General features: G+C 40.0%; 1 protein-coding gene across 6 annotated transcripts in view; it reads right to left on the bottom strand.

The window, feature by feature from the left end:
* Positions 1 to 2,872: 2,872 nt before the first annotated feature.
* The window catches only part of Pif1A (PFTAIRE-interacting factor 1A), a 162,880-nt gene continuing 141,606 nt past the window's right edge, over positions 2,873 to 24,146 (bottom strand). For 3 of the 6 annotated variants that reach the window (XM_089737220.1, XM_089737223.1, XM_089737224.1), the window contains 15 exons: positions 18,333 to 18,725; positions 17,692 to 18,201; positions 17,502 to 17,608; positions 16,821 to 16,953; positions 16,014 to 16,118; positions 15,372 to 15,538; positions 13,981 to 14,191; positions 12,494 to 12,703; positions 11,239 to 11,475; positions 10,105 to 10,290; positions 9,118 to 9,636; positions 8,006 to 8,179; positions 6,675 to 6,743; positions 5,977 to 6,058; positions 4,542 to 5,121 (listed from right to left, as the gene is read on the bottom strand). In XM_089737220.1, coding sequence (XP_089593346.1) covers positions 6,002 to 6,058; positions 6,675 to 6,743; positions 8,006 to 8,179; positions 9,118 to 9,636; positions 10,105 to 10,290; positions 11,239 to 11,475; positions 12,494 to 12,703; positions 13,981 to 14,191; positions 15,372 to 15,538; positions 16,014 to 16,118; positions 16,821 to 16,953; positions 17,502 to 17,608; positions 17,692 to 18,201; positions 18,333 to 18,725 — 3,078 coding nt within the window. In that variant the 3' untranslated portion in view covers positions 4,542 to 5,121; positions 5,977 to 6,001. Of the gene's footprint in view, positions 2,987 to 4,541; positions 5,122 to 5,976; positions 6,059 to 6,674; positions 6,744 to 8,005; positions 8,180 to 9,117; positions 9,637 to 10,104; positions 10,291 to 11,238; positions 11,476 to 12,493; positions 12,704 to 13,980; positions 14,192 to 15,371; positions 15,539 to 16,013; positions 16,119 to 16,820; positions 16,954 to 17,501; positions 17,609 to 17,691; positions 18,202 to 18,332; positions 18,726 to 24,146 lie in introns of those variants that run through there. The other 3 variants (XM_089737221.1, XM_089737222.1, XM_089737226.1) reach the window with 3 other exon arrangements.

Here is a 24,146-nt window from a genome sequence, read left to right as displayed (position 1 = left end):
AGGGTTAAGCAATATTCGGCTCAATGTTGTCCATTAAAATTTATTATGTAGTCAGTGAACTGAGCATGCTAATCAATGGACACGAGTTCTTAGTAGTGTACAAAACAATAGCTATAATTCTTGAAATGAATATTAAATATTGTAAAATAAAATGTAAAACAATGCTTCATTAATCCAGTTTTTATTCGATGCTGAACATTTCACATTATTAACTTCTTACGTGTCTTCCACATTTTCTATAATTTATTTACCACAGTGATCCAACTTTTTTGACAAAATTCATAAAGAAATTGTGTTTGAGAATTTTTTACTATTTCTTATAATGATTTATTCATCGAAATATCTTTGTGTTTTTTATTAACTTTTTCATAGTGCTCCAAAACTTTCATTAATTTCATTGAAAAAACCTTTGCTTTTTGCAGCGTCCTTTTAACCCTTTCGTAATCTTTATCTTCGTTTATGCCATCGCTATTTCTCGTAATGGTTGTAGGTGAATGTTTTATTCCGTCATTTAATATTAGGCTTGTTGCTGACAATTCTTTACAAGAATTCTTTCCTTTAAAAGCTATTTTAGTATTAACTTCCAGTTTATCAGTACGCGCTTTAGGACGGTCTATTTCAACATCGATTTTAAAAATTGAATCGTTGATTTCGCAATTATTGATTGACTGATCTGCTCTATTTTTGTTCGAATTAAATTTAAAGCTACTGCCCGTTCGCGAATTCACTTTGATAAGTTTTGAGCCTGAGGTTTTAGATTGTCCTTTACAAGAGTTTCCAATTTTGACCTGTTTATCTTTTTTATTTTCATCTTGAAAATTTATCGTATTTAGGGAAAAATTTAAAACATCAGCTAATACGTCTCTTATATATTTTCTGACAGAATTGCAATCATTAGAATTAGAGTTACTTGGGATATTTTCGGCCGAAATCCAATAGCTTCGTTCATTATCAAAAACCGGAAATGACGAGGCGTCATAATAAATACTATTTTTTATAGTCAAGATATCACGATCTGGTTCCATATTCGATGCCTTTCTGTTCCTGTTACAATTGTTGGCAGAATATTTACTTTCTGTGAAAAAATCTTCTTTTTGATGGCAGTTACCGTTATTTTCAAATACATTTTTGTAATTGTGATTTTCCGTTAAGTTAATCAATTTTTTTTGCGAACAATCAGAGAAGACAGTGCTGTCATAGTCATCAGTAAAGGCCACAGAAAAACCGCGAGCTCCTTTAGTACTCATAAAATTATTTTTACTATAATTATTATCTTTGGATCTTCTGTCAAACTTCAATGGAGTCCAATGGTCTTTATGAAGAGGACATATTACGCTTTCAGAAGCATTGAAATTGTCTATACTATATAGCCGATGCCCAAAAATGTGTGCCATGTTATGAAATTGTGACTCACTCTTCCTGCCAGAGTCGTAGGTTTCATTATTACCTCGTTCACAATTCAAGCATTCGCATATTCCACACGTACATGAATTCCGAAATTCTACGTGACTGCTGTTACTTAAATCTTCCATAATACCAAACCGCTCGAAGGAAATTCGTTTCTCCGGACAATGGAATAGCTTTGAGGCTTTGATCCCGTTCGCGATGTTCTCTTTGCATGCACATGTAATACATTCGCAGTCATCACAAACACAACGATTCTTTGAAATTTCTGGTTTGGGCTTGGAAAACTCGTAAAAATTATTACTCTTCAAATTCCTCTCAAACAAAGGTGACCTGTTGTTGCTGATCCTTATATTACGAATATCAAATTCGTGAATGTCTTCTTTAAATGGTTTTGTTATAATATTGCGGGGTGGTGGACATTCGCATTCCTGATCTTCGTCTGTTCGATAAGAATCCATTAGGCAGGTTTTGCAGTCACAAAAGCGACTGCTATCCGTGTTTGTAGACGCATCATGCGTACTAATAGATAATCGAACAAACTTGCAACTAATACAATCGCACGGACTACATTTACATCCGCTACAGTCTTCATTGGCGGGCCCTTTTGAGTTAAACATCTCGCAAACTTGGCATTGACACGGTCTGCATGCGCATTCTTTAGGTACACTATCGGCGCATTCGATACTATCACAGTCACAGATGTTTCGTTCACGGGATCTATTAGCGATTCCTTTACATTGACTTCTGTCACACCTTATACAAGGACATCCACTCGGTTTGTCACTAACGAGCTTGGCACAGTCTCTACAGTCGCATGGCTTACATTGGCATGTGCTTGGTGCAAAACTACTTGTAACACATTCGCATATCTTACAGGTGCACGCCGCGTAAGCCTCCTTTAACGTTTTCAAAATATCATATTTCGATAGTTTAGCGATTAAAGACATTTCAGATGGTTTATTTATTTCTTTTTCGACGTCTGCAACGGGAACGTCCATAACTTCCGCGGTCAATTTGGCTGTGTTAGGATTGTTTTTAGGCTTGTTTCCCCTTCTAGAATAAGTGAACGAAAGACTACGTTGATGTTTCGAAGCCAATTTATCAACATCGTTGAGATCTTTGGTAATTTTATTTATAAGGATTCTTCGTTCTGTATGTTGATCATCGGTGTTCATTTCCTTATCGTATTTTAATTTAATTTCTTTTTTAAACACTTTAGATCCAGCATTACGTATTCGATTGTTTTCTTTTTCAATTTTTGTTACAGGCTTTTTGTTTTCAATGTCATTATTTTTCTTATAGAAAAAGCATGTAGTGGGATTGTCACAATCGTAGCACGGGCATGTATTTTTGATGTTCCTTTTGGCAAAACACCCGATAGAGTCGCATTCGGAACACGAGCATCGGAGTCCGAGAGCAGGATTCGAATGAATTGTTGTGGAGCAAATTAGATTCATTTTGCTGTTTTCCTTCACGCATAGAAGAATTAGCTGGCTAGCTTCAAAACAACTTAGTCTTCATCAGATCAATGTGGTACAGATGGACAGTTTGAACAACTCAAACAGGACGTCTTCAGAATCTGAGAAAGAAAGATTGTATTTAAAAAAAAATGAGTTAAACGAATCCGCTTCGAAGCATGGCCGATGTAACTAAAATTTGAAACGATTATGTTTTTTTTTTGTACCAAAATTTATTTCTACTTTTATTTGGTAAATTATATTTTCACTTCGTTGGCTTAGTGGTTAACGATAAAGATACTACAGTACCCTGGTGTTCGGGTTTCATTACTGGCCTGAGTAAGCATTTTCGTTAAAGATTACTAAATTATTCGGATTCTGAGTGTATATCTACTAATTGCGTATATATATTTTTTCGACACTCTTAATCTTGGGAAAAATCTGAGTATTTGAGTGTTTCTTCCGTTAAACGCTTATATTACCTTCCTAAAGAGATTATCTTAGAATAAAAACACTGATAAATCTTTAACAATTACTCTTCTAAATACGTCTTTATGATTAATTTTATACCGGTGTTACATATTTTTTTCAAATTTCATCGGTTTCATTTAAAAACTTTTAAGGAATCTTTTGAATGAAAGTCATCATAGAAAATACACTGTTTGGGCTGGGGTTTTCATTACTCTGTCAAAATTTCTTAATGATTGACAGCTGTCAAATGTCTCTAATTTCACAAAAGTTCCTACACCGGACTCTTCTGCGTTTCGCATAACTAACTGAAACTGCTTTCAAAACAATGTTCATTTTAAGTTCAAAATAAAGTTATAAGCTTTGTTGACGTAATGGTTAAGGACTAAGTAAACGACCGGGCTTAAATTTCGGTCGAGTCATGATATATTTCAAGAATGAATCACAAATGGTGTACCTGTACACGTTTCTTACGTAGTACGTATTTCCGCTAAACATAAATATAGCAAAAGAGAAAAACCGTTCAAAATAGTACGTCTAATAATGTTGCTTCATATAAAATGGATCTTTAGATTATTGAAGCAACGAAGAAAACATACTTTAGATTATGTACTATTATCATCATCAGCCTGCGGCAGTCCATTGCTGGACATAGGCCTCCCCCAAAGCTCGCCACTGAACCCGATCTTCGGTTCTACGCATCCAGTTACTGTCAGCTGCCTTGCACAGGTCGTCGCTCCATCTAGCAGAAAGGCGTCCTACACTATGTTTACCGGTTCACGGTCTCGAGTGCTTAGTGCGATTTTTTTAACGTTATCGATAGCGAAAAAGTTAGCTCATATTCGTATGGAATGGGATCGTTTGCGTACGTTTGCCGCTAGGGGCGCTGTGCCATTTGCATACAAAATTGGACTAACTTTTACGCTATCGCGAACGTTAAAAAACTCGCACTTAGCACACTGAACACGATATACTATTATGGACACGAAATTGAAAGAGTTACTATTTCCGTATTTTTTTTACCACTCCTTTCATATTACTTCATCAAAATGCTAAACACACGTATTTCGATAAGTGAAGGACGATCACCTATCTCTGTCAGTCTGAGATAATTATCTTTGAATAAATATGCGATGTATCACAAACTTTTAACGTTTAACTTTAAAACAAACAGAAGACCGCGTAGGGTGACAGGTAATAAAAAATCAATTTCTATTCAATAATGATTCTAATTCATCAATTTATTCATGTTTCGTAAATTAATAATAAAAAACATTTTATTATTACGTTTTACATTTATCAATTATTAATGTTATCGATATTTTGTGAATGACTTGTTCTATTATTCGATACTTCGAAATAAGTAATTAATACATACGTACACAACACTAGCTGACTTGCAAATATTTATTTGAAACAAACAATGAGTATATATGTATATTTTATTATGTATGATTTCATCTATTTACGTCCAGACATATTTATCTAGATAAATCTCTACGTAACCTTAACATTACAATGCTATATATAAAAAATATGGGAAACGAAATTGCAAGCCAGTTTACAAAAAAAAAAACAATTGGCACAGACAACAAAAGTTCGAAAACCATGCACAGACTATATAACACTACTCGATAGGTACACTTGTTCGACAATGTTTCGATTATTTTATACTTAGTATTCAAAAAAGAGTATTATCCTTAATTAATATACAAATTGTATTTACAGTTCGTATAAACTAACGGCTTAACTAATGAAGGCACCAGAGTGAGGTCGGTGGAGGTATTACCTGAAAGCGAACAAAAACATAGCACTCATTTTACAAATATATTTACTGAAATTAAGCACTTGTATCAATGAAAATCGCGGCGGAATGTCGATACTTTATGTTATGGTTATTTTAAAAATTTGCAATTTAACCGATTTTTAAAACATAAGACATCGAAAACTGTCTCTTCATTTAATTTAAATAGGATACCATAAATATGATACAATTTAACCGATTTTAAACAGATAAGAAAGTCATCGTCGAAGAATTAAAATAATATTTAGGTTCAACATTTATAATATCGAGGGACGAAAGGATATTAAGGTTTAAGCGATATTTCGCTTAATACGCGACATTTATCTTTGTAATCAAAGGTATGTTTTATTTGCGTACTAGCTGACCCGGCAGACTTCGTAGTGCCTCAATCGATAAATAAAAGACCTAGACTTTTGTATAAAATAAACTTAAAACAAACAAAAGGAATCCGTCCGACGGGGGACACATCAAAAGAAAAACAAAATTGTTATTTTTATTTAATACTGAGTATTTTCATATTTATTGTAATTTTTAAACCTTCTCTCGACTTGAACAAATAATTCAAGAGCAATATTAACCAAATCGGTCCAGCCGTTCTCGAGTTTTAGCAAGACTAACAGCAATTCATTTTTATATGTATAGATAGATTAGCAACAACAAATCAATGTTTTTAATTGAACTTTAACTATGTAATGGGGTAAAAATTCAAATAGCTGACGAAGTTTTTTTGTTAAGATATTTTTTTTCAAATTTTCGCATTTATATCGTTCTCCTGTGAAGTTGCAAAAATATCGCTTAAGCCAAATAGTATTTCATCCCTCGGATTATAATATCACATACTTATTTAATCGAACGCATGGCGGCGTCAGACGTCCGTGCTCCAAATTATCGCATTTGTACCCAATGCACAAGATGGACAATTCTAAAAAAAAAAGAGATTATCTATGTTAATACCTCAGCTTTTTTTTATAGAAGAAAAATATTAACTTTTGGCGGGAAAGCATTAAAATTGTTTTACAAGCTAGTGTGGGTTTCTTCGAATGTAAAGAGGAGGTTTTGAAGTCGTCGTGACCAAAAAGATAAGACGTCCGGTGCATTCGTATGTAGCGATGCATCGGTGTTCGAATCCCGCAGGCGGGTACCAATTTTTCTAATGAAATACGTACTTCACAAATGTTCACGATTGACTTCCTCGGTGAAGGAATAACATCGTGTAATAAAAATTAAACCCGCAAAATTATAATTTGCGTCATTACTGGTAGTAGGACCTCTTGTGAGTCCGCACTAGTCCGCGTGACAGCCGTTGTAACTATACTGAGACCTTTGCACTTATATCTCAAGGTGGATGGCGCATTTACGTCGTAGATGTCTATGGGCTCCGGTAACCACTTAACACCAGGTGGGTCGTGAGTTCATCCATCCAACGAAGCAGCAAAAAAAGGGGGCGGTGTGATGGTGGCTATCTACCCGTGAGCACTTAGTCCCATTAAACCATAATTCAAGTTTTAATGTTTGCTGTACATCAGTGATATACTTACAACAATGCTTTCGATTGCATTCGCCAATTGTTCTTCCATTATTTTAACATCACCGTGATCCAGTACTTCCTGGAATATAAATAAATAAAAAACGTTACAGTAGGTACACAAACATTAAACGTATGCTCACACTTATGTTCACATAAATTATTGTCGACTAGCGACCCGCCCTCGCTTCGCTTCGGAAACTGTAATTTATTATTGATTTTTCCACTATTTAATGGATGTTATTATACACATAAACTTTCCTATTCAATCACTTTATGTATTAAAAAAAACCGCATCAAAATCCGTTGCGTGGTTTTAAAGATTAAACATACATAGGGACAGACAGATATAGGGACAGAGAAAGCGACTTTGTTTTATAACATGTAGTGATGCCTGAATAGGTACATTACGTGTCTATTCTAGAATGTATTCAATGCTCTGTGACACACATCGGAACAGATTAGTGGTGGTAGGACCTCTTGTGAGTCCTCGCGGGTACCACCACCCTACCTATTTCTGCCGTGAAGCAGTAATGCGTTTTGGTTTGAAGGGTGGAGCAGCCGTTGTAACTATACTTGAGACCTTAGAACTTATATCTCAAGGTGGGTGGCGCATTTACGTTGTTGATGTCTATGGGCTCCAGTAACCACTTAACAACAGGTGGGCTGTGAGCTCGTCCACCCATCGAAGCAATAAAAAAAAAGATTAAGATTCAAAAATGAATTATTGTATTTGTCATCCATACTGCCATGTGTATGTTGTGGCGGGTAGCTATCATGCAACTAAAGATATTTGACAGATGCCTGAATTTCGCATAAGTACGACAATTTTCAAGATAAACTTGCATATATACCTACAAGTTCCGAATGTTCTGAACAACAACATTCGGGTCTCGTCCGGTAACGCTAATATAGCCTCTCAAACTATCAACATAGGTAGGAGAAAAACAACAACATTTAGAACGGATTCGGTTCGAACTTTTCTTCTGTCGTTAAAAACTCCAAATGAACAACACTACACATTTGAGACACTCAACATACGCAAAGGAAGTGTTGTCGAGTGGTTCAGTGCTCTCGGTACTTTTTTTCCCTACTTATGCCTTGAGAGGCTATTTCAGTTTCGCCTTAACGTGTAGGTAAGCTCACGGGGCTCAAACCAGAAATGTTGCTAAGACTGGCCCAAGCAAGAGCAGTGCTTCGCGGAATCCATCACCGGATCGGAAACGCGACCCACTGAGAGACATTTTTCATTAAAAAAAAGTAATCAAAGATTAGGCTGTATGGTATGTACGATACCTTTGCCTTTCCAGTTGAAAAATAAAACTACTAATACTAGTGAAGGACCTGTTGACAGGTGTTGACGGCGTCGGCTAGTCGCGGCGCAGCGGCGCACAGCGCGGCGGCTGCGCATGCGCACGTGACGGACGCGAGCCGCGCCGCGCCCTGCAGCACGCCCGCGTTGCCGCGCGTTAGCCCGCCGCACTGACCCAGCGACGCGCGCACGGAGCGCCGCCACTCCTGCCACGCGATACCACACTCACTACTGTTTTTTTTTTTCCTACCTAAGCTGAGAGCCTTGAGAGGCTATTTCAGCGTAACCTTAACTAGTAGGTGAGCTCACAGGGCTCAAACCTGACGACGTTGCTAACACGAGCCCTAGCAAGAGCCGTGCTTCGCAGAATCTACCGCCGGATCGGAAACACGACCCACTGAGAAGATCCGGCGAGAAACTCAGTGGGCTGTATCTGAGGGTTAATTTACTTGTCGAGCCCTTCGTCGCCAGCGACGGGTTCGACGAGAACGATGACCAGGGACTACTGTGTGCTTAGTGCGAGTTTTTTAACATTCTCGGTAGCGTAAAAGTTAGCTTATATTTGTATGGAATTGGATCGTTTGCGTACGTTTGCCACTAGGGGCGCTGTTCCAACTGCATACAAAATTGGGTTAACTTTTAAGCTATCGAAAACGTTAAGAAACTCGCACTAAGCACACTGACCAACGGAGGTCGAGCCGCACGATCGCTCAAATCACGCTTCGCAATAACTATATTTACACCGGCTATTTCTGCGGCTTTAGTGTACATTTTAGTACAGAATAAAATCAATACCAAAGACATAAGGTTGAATTCATCCAAACATCTACCGGTTGTTATGTTCTAAATAACTATCTCTTTTGTTTAATTTTTTTTTCAAATCACTGACAACACTGACTGTAGATAGATAAATAAATAATGAACCTATATTGCCCATTTAATAGATGGCAGTTTGGTAAATGACCTGTGTTGACAAGGTTACTTGGCAGATTCCCTGCGATGAATGTATCATAGTTTGTTACCATAACCGTTATTCAGTTTAGTTCAATGAATGACAATTGTTACTTTAATCTAAAAGCTGTTAAAACTCACTTAGTCACAAGATTGATATCGGTTGATTAATTATAATTAACGAAATACTGACCTCAGTTTCGGTCTTAGCGTCTGCGTCTCCGATGGACCGAACGAGCTCCTTAGAGATAGCCATTAGGAGGTAATTCGTGATTTTCGCTTTGGTTTCGTTTGTGACTTCCTCCCGGCCCTCCGCGGGCGCGAGGTCCCGGCAGAGGCGCGCCAGGTCCTCGTCGCCCCTCTCGTGCAGCCGCTCGAACAGGTCCTCGATGAGCTGGCCGACCAGCTGGCTCCTCATGAAGGGGCACGAGCAGCGCGGGTCTGATGTGATGTAGCTCATGCTGTGGTGCATCTGCGGGAGCGCCGCCCCCCGGGGGGCGTGACCCTCGTCCACGTACTCGGTGCGCTCTGGCCGCAGCTCTGGCCGCGCCGCGCGGTACGACTGCCTCATGGTCTCGCTCCGCAGCTCCTCCAACTCCTCAGTCTTGATGGACAGCTCGTGGCTCATCCTCTTGATCCTCTCGTCGCACTTCCTCTTGCATTGAGTTAACGCTTTCTGCGTCAAAGCTAACTGTCTCTCCAGAGATTCGACCTGAGAACACATTTCCCTTAAAACTTCCTTTAATGTTGTTTTCATGCACGTGCACACGTCCCACGTCGCGGTCCAGGGGCGCGCGAGCCGCCGACGACGAAGAAGAGGAAGCGAACACTCAAAGCGTTAGACCGACACCGGATTTAAAAGCGAGCACACGTAAAACATAAAAACAAAACCCAAAATAAAAATTAAAGCGCTCAACAATTACAAAACTGAATAAAGCATTAAGCACCCAAACTAGAACAGACCTCAACCCTGGCACAAAGAGATCATCTCGAATACGAGCGAAGGCGTGTGGGCGTGACGTCACGTCGCTCGGCCCGGTCGTACCTCAACGTCTGGGACGTGACCCCAAACAATGACTTAAAGACGACTATGTACCTAAAGTACATAGTCGCTCTAAAGCTCTCTCGTGTCGGTATGCGAGAGTCGATCTTTGTGCGAGTGAGCCCGACCGGCACGTACCTCCTCCTTCAGCTCGCTGTTGGTGACCTCCAGCTCCTGGTTGTTCTTGCAGGCTCTGCTGAGCTCCTTCCTGATGCACTCCAGGTCTCCCATGAAGCCGAGCTCCGTCTTCTTCGACAAGTCCCTCTGAGCCTTCAGTTCTTCGTCGACTTGCTTGTTGATCCTGCGCAGCTGCTCTATCTCCTTCTGCGGAGTGACGGGCAATTTGCAACTAGTCGTTTCCAAAGTTCGCAGTTTGTTCGATAGATTTTTTTTCCAACATTAGTAATTTAATTTGCATTTGATCTGATATTTACGCCCATCGTCATCGATAGATTACCACTAGATCCCGCGTAAAGGCATCAAAAGTAACCTAACAAAACAGTGCTTAGATTCATATTAAGCACTGTTTTGCCGTCAGTGTCACGCCGACCGTCGAGTGGAACGATGCCAAAATGCGCTGTAAAAAGTTACAAAAAAACGCGCTTTCAAAGAGAAAACAACATGAAATTTAGTATTTTTGGTAAGTTTTATAATTTTTACTAATAGATAGTGATAAACATTTGAAATAAATCAGTTATCCTTGCCAAATTAGTACTTAAAAAAATTAATTTCTATTATTTTGCTTCGCAGTTATTTCTTTCGCACACATAATAACGTTTACATGCAAGACAAGGATGAAATAGGGCTATTTCAGAACAAGTGTAGTGGAGTCACCTAATTTTTTATTTTTCTTATTTTTTTATTATTTTTTATTGCTTAGATGGGTGGACGAGCTCACAGCCCACCTGGTTTTAAGTGGTTATACTGGAGCCCATAGACATCTACAGCGTATTTACGCTGCCATTTGCGCATTTGCGCCACCCACCTTGAGATATAGCTTCTAAGGTGGTCTTTACTGGTGGTAGGACCTCTTGTGAGTCCGCGCGGGTAGGTACCACCGCCCTGCCTATTTCTGCCGTGAACCAGTAATGCGTTTCGGTTTGAAGGGTGGGGCAGCCGTTGTAACTATATTGAGATCTTAGAACTTATATCTCAAGGTGGGTGGCGCATTTACGTTGTAGATGTCTATGGGCTCCAGTAACCACTTAACACCAGGTGGGCTGTGAGCTCGTCCACCAACCTAAGCAATAAAAAAAATAGAAGTTTACTTACTTTAAACTTAGTTTCGAGGGTTTTGAAGGCCGCCTCAGCTTTCTTGGCTTCAGCGTCAGCCCTGCCGAACATGGCCGTGAGGTTGTGGTTTTGGGCGGCGAGGGCCCGGCCGTCCCGCTCCGCCTTCTCCAGGGCGATGCGCAGGCCGGACTCGCTCTCTTCCACTTCGCGAAGCTTCTGCTTTATAGGCTCGAAGTACTTCTTCCATTCGTCTCTTTCTGATTCGAGTTTTTTAATCTGGAACGCGAGACACCAGGAAATGTTTGATTAGTTTGCTTTCAGAAGTTTGGTCGAATTGAATTCGGCACGACAGATAGATCTTTAAAAGTTATGTTTTAATTTTATTTTATTAATATATGAACGAGTTACGAGAACATAATATCAAAGGTACCTATCCGTGTAGGGTAACAACACATTCTTCAATCAATATCTATGTAATTTTAAAAATTATCGACTTTTTAATTTTATTGTTATATGTCATCATCATCATTATTTCCTATTACCCTCTGCTGGGGTGTAGGGCTCGAATCACATTTTTCCATTTATATCAGTCTTGGGCAGTCTGTTCTAGCTCCTCCCACGTCATATATTGTATGTCATTGTTATATGTACATAATTTTATTTCGTAATTGTCGACTTCATTTGTTTGTGAGTTAAGTACGTATTACATTTAAAAAATTGTACCTGTGTGCGGGATTCGAACACCGGCACAGCCGTATCGCTCGATACGAATGGACATAGCGTCTTATCCTTTAGACCAGGGTTGTTTACTAACGTAATACAATCTACTAAAGACTAGAATTTCTAGAAATTTAGTGAAACAATGTAGCTCAGTATACAAATAAGTAGTAGGTACATTTTATTTTATTGAAAAGATTAACATAAAACTGAAATTATATATTAAAGGAGAACTATTGTGTGGAAGAGCGGATAAATAATGTGACGTAATGTTCATTAACAAACGATACAAGACGAAGATGATGCGTGCAGCAATTTGTGATTACGTTGCACAGTCTGTTCTATGTATTTATATTTTTTTGTCTTACCACGATCGACTGAACTAATAGCCACGATGGAATGGTCGATCGCGATCTACCGGTTGGCCACCCCTGGCTTAGACCATGTAAACTACTATTTTTAATTTTAATAATTACAAATCGAACTACTAAGTAATGCTGCTGACACTAATTTACGAAAATGTATCAAAAAAAACATTTGCCCAAGAGTGTGCAAAGTCCATCTCTCTAACACCGACCTTTCCTTTCAACTGCGTCTCCGCGGCCTGCGATTCCTCGATCTTCTTCTTGTATCCGCCCTCCATTTCGGCCCACATGTCGTCTGCTTGCGTCAGCATCTCCAAGTAGGCAGTCTCCCGCCTTTCCAGCTCCGCCACTCTGCTCTTCAAGTCTTGTTCGCTGATCAGCAACGCCCGAATCTTGCTGCCCATCGTCGGATCAACTGGGAGCTGCACAGATATCGTAGGCGAATTATGATTGAAACATTTGTGGTCGTTGCCTAAAGGATAAGACGTCCGGTGCATTCGTGTTGAGCGATGCACCGGTGTTCGAATCCCGCAGGCGGGTACCAATTTTTCTAATGAAACGCGTAACCCACTTACCACCAGGTGGGCCGTAAATATGTTCGACTACCCACAAAGACCATTTTTTTTGTAAAGCTATAGACTTTAGCTCAAGTTGATACTTTAAGTAAATCGATACCCTATATAAATAGACTTAAAAAAAAAAACCCACAACAATTTATAAGAAAAGCCGACGAGACGATATTTATATAAAGCAGGTAAATCTTCTACAAAACTGCCGTTACAGACACTAAACTGTTTTTTATTACTTACTTCCTCATCTTCGATAATCTAGTATAAGCCGGTGTAAACATTGAAAAACAAAAACCTATTTTCGTGTCTCGTTGATAGTGTAACAAACATCAACACTCGTTGATAATAAAACAAACAATAAATTGATAGGTTTAGTACTGTTTACAAATCACTAAGCGCTCCCAACGCAACGCCACCAGTAGCAGAAGTCGTTAATTTTAATATCGTTCATGAGAAACTGTACTGTTAAAACTGAACCCTTACAACTCATGTCTCGAGGTGGGTGGCGACATTTACGTTGTAGATGTCTATGATCACTTAACACCAAGTAGCCGTCGACCCCATTGATGCGTTGCTCTCGGTGGCTGGATTTGAAAGATGAGTTGGTGTCATGGCTACCGTGACCATACGTCGCGCTTTGGGCGGGATTGTCCCGATTTCAGGCATCTGTTTATTAGAAACTTACCGAATACTAACTTATCGCAAATCCTTATTGTATTACAAAATACATACTAAAGTAACTCTAATTTTGCTGTAGAAAAGTAGTTTTTTGTTGCCAAATTATTTATAAATATTATTTTAAAGGCAAGTTGGTGTAAGAATTAAGATGTCAGTGAGGGTAAGATACCATAATAAATTATTTCAAGTAATTTTTTAAACCATATTTTTTATTTTGCGCTTACAGATTACATCTTACCCCGACATACCCTATATATTAGTATTTATTTATATCCGAATTTCCGTAGGCGTCCCGCTTTGACACGAAAAAGAAATGGTCACGTTAGCCATGGCGGATGTCGCTCGCTGACATTTCGGCGTTCAGAAACTGAACAGTAACTGTTACATACACTTTGGACACCAAATTCCGAATGTTAATTACTGTCAACTGCTCAACAAAAAAGGCTTCCTACCTTTTCGTCTTCCTTCTCCTTTCGTATTTTCTGTTCCAAGTCCTCAATCTTCCCTTCGATGTTTTCCTTCTTGACTTCAGCCCCACAGGCGGCGGCCGCTACCTGTCTCCTGGCGGTCTCAAGTTCTTCCTCTAACTCCCGTATCTTCCTCTCTAAATTGTTCTGGACTTGTGACGATCGCTTTTCTATCTCGTTCTTCTCTGATAGTAACCTGAAATAGAAAATCCTTTGATGCAAAGTTGTGCATATGTTTTACAGGGACAGATTTTTTTGAAATTTCTTATTGGATGAGCTCACGGCCACCTGGATACTGTAGCTCATAGACCTCAACAAAGCAAATGCCGCCATCAACCTTGAGACATGAGTTCTAAGTCTCAGTTTTAACAGTACAACGGCTACCCCGACCTTCAAATTGAAACGCATTACTGCTTCACGATAAAAATACGCATGGCAGTGGTACCAACCGGTGTGGTCTCTACAGACACTACTACCAGTAGAATTTCGTGCGGCTCTATCATAAAACTATTGCAATAAATTGTTATGAGGTGAATATGAATGATAACTTATAAAAATACAAACGTTAGGTTGTATGTTTGTACGATTAGAGTGTACATAATATATCCAGCTGCTAGTTCTAAACACATTAATACATATTTAAGATTCTTCTATGAAATGTTTAATAACAACGAATCCGTTGGAGCGGGCGGACGGCGCCAATGGTGCTGTGTGCTCCAAACCTCAATTACGCCCTATTTAATACGTCCACACACAACACCCCTCCGATCCTTCCACCGGCGCCGTTTCTTCACATCATGGGTCATGGTTAAGCACTAGACATGTTTCTACCTAATAAATCTAATTCTTTTTTCCCTACCTATGCTGGTAGCTTTGAGAGGGTATATCAGCCCTAACGTGTAGGTGAGCTCACGGGGCTCAAACCGGGTGTGTTGCTAACACTGACCCTAGCAAGAGCTGTGCTTCGCAGAATCTACCGCCGAATCGGAAACGCGACCCACTGAGAAGATCCTGCGAGAAACTCAGTGGGCTGTGTCTGTGGGTTAATTCGCTCGTCGAGCCTCGACGGTTTTAGGCAGCGGCTTGGCTCTGCCCCTGGCATTGCTGAAGTCCATGGGCGACGGTAACCACTCACCATCAGGTGGGCCGTATGCTCGTCTGCCTACAAGGGCAATAAAAAAAAAGCGACGGGTTCGACGAGGACGGTGACCGTTGCTTGTGGTACCTAAAAGCACCGTTAATGAATCGGGAGGATCGTAATGACGTGTTTTGGACGACGTTGACTCTAATTCCTAGCGCAAGACTCCAAGAAGGTTGGGACAAATAAAGCGGCAAGGAGACTGTCCGGCTGCAACCAGTGTGGGTCGGGTCCTTACTTGGTGAGCTGTTCTTGCAGCTCGGCGCGGCGCGGCGGGGGCGCGGCGGGGGGCTCGCCCCACGCGACCAGGGCTCCGCAGCCGCCCTTCTTAGACTCCTGCTTGATTTGAGCTATGACCAGCTTCGTGTTCTGGTTGTACGGACCCATTCGATTCATTAACGCTCGCTGAAAACAAATCATGCGCTGATAATGACAACAATAATTAAGGTCGGATCTAATCCTATATCTTCAAACAAGTAATTCTTGTACGTAAATATATATATATATAATCTGAATTTCAGAAACGGCTCCAACGATTTTAATAATATGTAGTATGCTCCCCTGCATTTCGGGGTGATAAATCGATCTAGCTAAGATTTATTTCCAGAAAATATTTTATTTGTATTTACAATAATCAACTTTATCGACAATTTTGTTTTTTTTGTTAAATAACCAGTTCATATTTTTTATGATTCTGTCGGTAAGATCAAAATCTAATCCATAATCAACTAATCATGAGACAAAAGGCTTTAAACCTCAACTGTTTGCTCAACGGCAGTCCCATTTTACAAGTTTCCACTTTAGATACATAACATACAAAATGGAGGGAAAAAATGAACTAAGCTTGCTACTGAGTTCAAAATCGTTTCTGTCGACTGACCTGGCCCCCCGCCGACACACTAGCCCCGATGACTTGCAGCACGTTCCACGCTATCAGCGCCGGGACGGCCTTCTCCAGCTTGTCCAGCCGCGACACCAGCTCGTTCTGCAACACATTCAGCTCGCGCTCAGACCTGCTGCGGTCAGGGGGCGCGCGAGCATTACCCGGGACACGGCAGAATGTGACCGGGTACACTCGCCCTATATCTACATTAGTTCAAATTGACAGGTGTGAGGAAGTGCCGTATTCTTTGGCCGTTGATGTGTGACTCGTTTGTGTTGTAACAACTTCCTACCCTTCAGACAGGAACGCATTAGTGCTTTAAAACACAATTTCTCTGCTCGTTCGGGCACGGTCGTTATACAGACGCCACCCTCACGCTGTGACGCCTTTTTTTATGATTGAAGGATTACTGGTTTCCAGTTTCACAAAACTGGGCGAGCAAAGGCTCAGCCAGGAGGGGTGGGATTTGCTAACAGCTGTCTGAGCGCCTCCGAAGGAGACCTAACAACTCAAGATCAACTGCTTCGCGAATGAATCTACTACCGGATCGGAATCGCGACCCGCTGAGAAGATTCGGCGAGAAACTCAGCGGGCTGATGCATGGGTTAGGTTCCACGTCGAACTCTTTGTTGAGTTCGACGAGTACGAGTACGAGTTACCAGAGTCCCTAAGCCTGCTCCTAGTGTTAGAGCTGAAGGCGTCTAATGCAAAGGTTATTAGATCTGACGGATCTGTAAAGACGCACGGACTCCAGCATCCGTCGCGAGCACATGACCCGTGATTGCTCCTACTACTGCAACTCACCTCTCTGGCCTTGAGCGCACATTCCCTGTTGCTAAGCTCCGCCATGAGTCGCTCGGCCTGGGCCCTCGAACATTCCCGTTGCTCCGTCATGTCTCTGAGCTGCGCCGAGCACAGTTCGTAGTCCATCTCCAGCCTTGAACGTTGACAGTACAAATATTAAATAAACAAACTTACAAATACGTGACCTAAGTATATCGTTTGGTATCTAGAACAGTTATAGGAATATATAATATTTTTCCCCTACTTATTCACTAGTAGCGTAACGAGTTATTCCAACTTCTGACGGATGGGTAGATAAGCAAAAAATTTTTATTGCCCTTGTAGGCAGACGAGCGCACGACCCACCTGATGGTGAGTGGTTACCGTCGCCCATGAACTTCAGCAATGCCAGGGGCAGAGCCAAGCCGCTGCCTATCAATACTCAGACTCAAGACTCAACCTGAAAGAATTGCTAACACTAGCCCTAGCAAGAGCAACGCTTTGCAGAATCTACCACTGGATCGGAATCACGACCCACTGAGAAGATCCGACGAGAGACTCAATGTGCCGTGTCTATGGGTAATTTTGTAGACAGCGAATTTGAGAGAAATATAATTTGCAAAATCCGGCGTGGCTAATAGTGATGACATCTAAGAGCGCTATACAGGAGCACGTTTCTACAAGTCCTTTTAAAATACTCACTGCTGCCAATGCAAGCGCGTATCGTTCTCAATTTCTTCCAACTCACAACAATCCTCTTCTAGCCTCTCATATTTCTCTTGAAGGTCCGCTAATTGCGTTTCCAATTCCTAAAACCAAGGAACAAAATTTGAATTGTAAATACTTATATATTGGCTTCAGAACACATACATTTTTGTAGGCGAAAAGGTACCTCAATCTTATTTTCTAGCAGAAACTCCTTTTGCAGCCTCTGGGCGAGCTTAGATTCTTTGACGTCTTGAGCCGCCTCGTAAATAGAGATCTTTCCCTCCAAGAACTTAAGCCTCCTCTCGTAATACTGCTTGTGCTTCTTCCCCAGCTTCACGCATCTACACTCCAGGCCCTCGCCGTCGTCTTTCACGCTTATCGTCTTATTTCTAGCTTGCCTCTCAAGTTTCTCCCTAATACTATTCAGTCGTTGAATTTCAGTGTTCAGTTCACCGGTGCATTCAAAGTTTTCGTTAACGTCCGTCTGTGTGCTTCTCGTTTCTGTTTCGACTCCTTCGAAGATGCCGCTCTCCTGCAAAACGTTTATCGGCTTCCTGTCCTCGCTAAGGCTCTCCAGGGATTCGCATTTGTAGCCCTTCTGTTGGTACGGTGTGACCGTTGCGATCGCTTTGTGAGTTTTGAGCGCCGGAATGTCTGTGTTAACTCTTAGGTCACATAATCGTTTCGGTTTTGCCTGTTGTATTTGAAAATTTTGTGCAATTAATTTACGGACAGCATTTTGTCAAATATTCATTTTTACAGTGATTTTTACTACATACTTCATAGTGACATTGTCTCGAATTTAATGCTAAAGAGGTTGCTTACCTGAAAGCACTCATCTTCGCTGACTGAGCTGCTCAAAGTTTGAAGGTTGTATAGCAGCATTAAGACTTGCTCCAGACAGCCCCTGTCCTCGGCGGATGCAGCGTTCAATATCATTTGTTCGAGGTGATCCTTAACGGGATTACTTCTCAACGAATCACTAGTCGCTTCGGAGTTTCGATCTAAGATGTCTGCGAGAACTTGGGCTTTGGCGAAGTCTTCTTTGAAATCGTCGTGGGAGCCCAAATGTCGCCGCGGGTTACAGGGACTGCTTGGAGCGTGGGGTGATTTGTACCCGGAATCCATTCGTTTGAGTTCAGGCGACGCAGAATCCTTAATTCGGGACCCGGGAGACACGCAACCCGAATCTGAGTCTGTTAGGTTATCCCTAGCACCCTGCAACAAAAATCATCATTAAATAACTACTTTAAATACCGCTTTATATTATTATTATTGTTCTACCTTCAAAGAACAAAACAAAACTGTATTTAGCACTAAATTAATTGCAAATTAGCCGTTTAGTTTCACAATTTACTTTACGTCCCAAATCATTTATGTTAAGTAACACGTTCATCTTCTCCCTCGCGGTACTACGCTGTGAAGCCTTGAAGGCATAAATAAAATTTTGTTTTGTCGCTTACATCATTTCGTTCGTGTTTATCTAGATCAGGACATAGTGGGCGATACATTTGGAGCTATCTATATATAAACCCCACCATATTTCATACCGCCTAAAACAAAAGCGGTTATGCACGCGAAATAAAATTGCTCAAGTGTTTTTCTTATTATGTAACAATATGTGAATTTTAATTGGCAATTATATTGTAAGTAAGTGTACCATGTTTTTTTAAGTTGCTTATATAATTTTGATGTGCCTATATTATTTGCAAAATGCTCTTTGTTTACCGTTAAATAAACGATTAATTCTAAAATAAATATAATTAAATGTTTTGGTTTTAACTCGCGGAAATCTCAGAGAATATAGTAGTGATATATTATATCTGACCTCATTTTCAAAAAGCCTTTCTTTGTTTAAATGTTTTAAAGAGAGAGTCAATAGATTACTAGATAATATATATCCCAGGACAAAGGCGGCAGTTGATTGTATATATATCTAACAAAAAAAAAAGTATGAATATATAATAAGTTGTATTATAACGGTGTTATTGAATTGGAAGATGGTTAAAGAATCCTTTATAAGATGAAAATTAAAGTATTAGATCTTTACTTTTTTACATTTGTTTCATTCTTTAAATTACATTCGTTTGTCCTTTACAAACTAAAAAATGCATTTTAATCATTTAAATTGTGTTTAAATGATTAAAATGCAAATGCAAAATTACAACTGGCACTCGCATTAGCTACATTAAAAAGTCCAAGTTTAGTTAAATTTCTTAACAGATTTTATCAGTCATTGTTTGTTATTAACACACGGATCGTGTCTGCGTCTGCAACACAATAGCGGAGTTGTGTAAACCATATCTGTACTATAGAAAATAGTGAGGTGTTATTTACGTTTTGTCGGAGCTCAGTTTTGGGTAGTTTGGTTTGATTTCGTAATGTTATTAAGCCCACTGAGTTCCTCACCGGATGTTCTCTTTTTTTTTCCTACCTAATCTGATAGCCTTGAGAGGCTATTTCAGCGTAACGTTAGCTAGTAGGTGAGCTCACGGGGCTCAAACCGGAGTGATGCTAACACTGACCCTAGCAAGAGCAGTGCTTCGCAGAATCTACCACCGGATCGGAAACGCGACCCACTGAAGATCCGGCGAGAAACTAAGTGGGCTGTGTCTGAGGGTTAATTCGCTCGTCGAGCCCTTCGTCGCAAGCGACGGGTTCGACGAGGACGGTGACCAGAAAGGATCTTCTCGTGGGTCGCGATTCCGGTGGAAGATTCAACGAAGCAATGCTCCTGCTAGGGATAGTGTTATCAAATTCAGGTTGAACCTGTGAACTCACATACCCGTCTGCAAGAAGATGGAATAGCCTTAGGCTACTAACCAATGGGTAGGGAAAAAAAGATAATGTTTTTCATCAACCAACTCAAGTACTCACTTATACGTCCTTATAGTACTCACTTGTCATACGACATGTAATTTTCAACCAAATATTCGGTCTGATGATCAAGCAATCTACATAAAATGTTATAAATCGCGCTTAGCTTTAAGCAGTTGCCTATAAGGGTGTAGACGTTAATTCCAACACCCTTAAACATGCCATCGAATTCCAATTGTATCACAATCGTAACTGCTTCATGAGTCTGAATTCGAAGTCCTTGACTCAATTCACAATACACTAGCAATCTTTATAAAACACTCGCAATCAACAAACAATTCAATGAACGCGATAGAAATAAAACGAATTATCATTCACAGCACGTCTGTGACAACTTGAGCTTTCATTGTTTTAAATGTAACTAAAAGCAAGCGACCGCGCGTTAATCTGACCGTTTCAATGCCGGAACTAATGCTATAGTCCTCGACTAGATGTATACAGTCAATGAATCACATATCATATAGCATTAATTCAACAGCAATTCAATTTTCAATTTTCAACAATTCAATTTTTACTGGTGGTAGGACCTCTTGTGAGTCCGCGAGGTTGGGTACCACCACCCTGCCTATTTCAGTTTGAAGGGTGGGGCAGCCGTTGTAACTATACCTACTTGAGACCTTAGAACTTATATCTCAAGGTGGGTGGCGATTTACGTTGTGGATGTCTATGGGCTCCAGTAATCACTTAATACCAGGTGGGCTGTGAGCTCGTCCACCCATCTAAGCAATAAAAAAAACCGGTAGGCAGCGGCTTGGAGCGGTAGGCAGTGGCTTGGCACGGCCCCTGGCATTGCTGAAGTCCATGGGCGACGGTAACCTCACCATCGTTTGCCTAAAAGGGTAATAAAAAAACATTTAGCTGAGACGAGCCCAGTTTGTTGCATTGGTTTACGACCTACCTGATATTAAACGGCTACCAGAACCAATCAACAACTTAAAAACAAGCCATCGAAACATAAGATCTTAGGCTCAGTACAACGGCTACCCCACCCTTCAATCCGAAACGTATTACTGATTCACACCAGAAATTAGCAGGGTATATACAGGGTGTCCCAGAAAGAATGGATAATCCTGAAGCACCACATAGTACAGCTATTGGATACTCAAAATAAAAAAATATATATTTCTTAGGTAGTACCCAAATTAAAAATAAAGAAAAAATACTAAATTTCATGATTAAAATTTAAGTTCAGATTAACTTTTATAAAAAATTACTCTAGCTACTCATACAATTTCCTGCATATTCCTTAGAATAGGCCATGTAGAATATTATAACATCAAAAAGCCTATGGATTTCGTTAATTTGTAGCTGTTGTATATTCCAGAAACGCAAAGCAGTATGCAAAATATAATTAGCTAGGCCCAATAGCTCTACTATGAGGTGTTTCAGGATTATCTATTCTTTCTGGGACACCCTGTGTATAGCTACCTAAACTTGCGTAATTTGTGCAAAGTTCAAAATTACCTGTCGCGCAATCGTTAATTTTGGTCAATAAGTCGATACCCGAAATACCATTCGCCCAAAAAAAAAGCGGATTACATACCATATTACTAATCAAAAAACCTAAACGAAATTGCACGACGCTAAGCATGACTCGATGGCGGCGGTCCGTCGTGCCATAAATGAGCATCCGGTCCGCAGATACTACGCTTATGTCAAGGGACCGTTAACAATAAGACATCCGTTTCGAACAAATTCGGTAAACAAACTTTTTTATTTTATTTTCTACCTATGCTGATAGCCTTGAGAGGCTATATTAGCTTCTCCTTGACGTATATTTAAGTTTTAAAATTGAAGTACTCAATTTTATTTCGATTTAGTAAGTTTTCGGGAAAACTGTTTCGATATCGTGATTGTGTTGTGACAAATCATCGAGTTCCATTGGTAAGACCAAAACAGACTAAAAAGAGAGTGGACAACGCTGTCTGCTCCTAAAATGTAGGCCCCAGTCTTCAAACAACCCCTTTTTTTTCTTACCTATGCTGATAGCCTTGAGAGGCTATATTAGCTTCTCCTTGACGTGTAGGTGAGCAAACCGGGTGTGTTGCTAACACCGGCCCTAACACGAGCAGTCCTTCGTAGAATCTACCACCGGATCGGAAACGCGACCAACTGAGAAGATCCGGCTAGGAACTCAGTGGGCTGAGTTTATGGGTTAATTCAATCGTCGAGCCCTTCGTCACAAGCGATGTGTTCGGCGAGGGCGGTGTGGTCAGCGCTGGTGCGCTTGTGGTACCTAAAAGCACCGTTAATGGATCGGGAGGATCTGTAATTACGTGTTTAGGGCGACGATGACAAAACAACCAATCGCTAGAGTTCATATTAAAATGTCTTTGTCACACGTTTGGCAATAGCTATTCTTTTCAGTTCTTCTAATGGCCATTGCTTTTATATTAGCTTGTATTGGTGTATGTATCTAAGTTCACGATTTATCTGAGGTAAGTTGAATTAAGTACCAGAGTTTATGACACAATGTCGCAAGTGATTTGAGATTTGCGATCAAAGCCTCAAATCATTGTTACAGCTATCATAAGCTTCAAGCGAATTAATGACGTTTGAAATTGGATCTTAAAAGTACAAAGCATAGAGTTGTTCACCGGAATCGGTCGAAATAAACTGCGAATAAATTTTATATTAGAGCCCAAAAACTCTCGGAAGCTTAATATATTCAAATCTTACTGATCTTTCGTGAAACATTTTATCTGTTTTGATCGATTCAATCGGGCACCAGGTAGGTAGGTAGGTATACTTTATTACAGTACTGCGGACTTTTTCTTGTACAATTTCCAACATTATTATCACACAATTTATGAGAACTTATTATACAAATGGAAACCTACTAATGTTGGTACTATCGACTTGCTTAATAAGTAATTTAGATAATGACTACGAGATTGTAACAACACTTAAATACTCACAATTCATCTAACATTATAAATGCGTAATGTTTTTTTTAAACTGCAGCTAAAAACAAAATGACACAATATTTGTTTAGGAATTACGCGCTGGAAAGCCCCTTTTAAGTTTGATGACGTGTTTTTATAATTTGTATTTGTAAATGACTTGTAAATGATTCAATTGTATAAGTACAAGAGAGTAATACTGAGCTACACCTTAGTCATGGAGGCGGGGTTTTTAATATGGCTATTCTACTATTATCCATTCTAACCTAGACTAATGCCAATGCAAGATGAGATATATGTCAACATGAACATAATATCATGAAGATGACGTGTGGTTACCGATTTTATGGATGGACCGATATCACCATGGACATAGCTAAGCTGTTTCGGCTTTGGACTCTTTTCAATTTACGTTTGATTAATTTCAAGGTTATAGCACTCAGAAAACACCGTGTTGCGAAGGTCATGGTACGTACGTAACCATAACAATCCATCCATAACCGGATGGTAGGTACGTAATTAAAGGGCTTGAGAAACGGATTATGGTTGAGCGCAATTGTATCCGGGTATTAATGTCAACTCTGTATTTATACCGAACGTAGTAAAATGTCGATGATTAATTGGATTTAAGACTGCGCTAATATGTCCACTATTTCCTATACATCCGCTTGCTATTCAAAAACTTAACTGATAAATTTTTAAGCGACAAATTAAATTTGTGTTTTCCCTATAAGGTTGCGAGTTTAATTGAAATAATGAAAGTTACAACTATGGAATGATAGAGAATAGACAGTTGTGCGCACTCACTTATCGCGGCATTAAAGGCGGTCATGTTTATTTATGCAAGAATCTTATGAAT

The sequence above is a fragment of the Bombyx mandarina genome, chromosome 23 (assembly GCF_030267445.1).
Source record: "Bombyx mandarina strain Sakado chromosome 23, ASM3026744v2".
Classification (NCBI taxonomy): Eukaryota; Metazoa; Arthropoda; class Insecta; order Lepidoptera; family Bombycidae; genus Bombyx; species Bombyx mandarina.
This window is presented reverse-complemented; position numbering and strand designations above follow the sequence as displayed.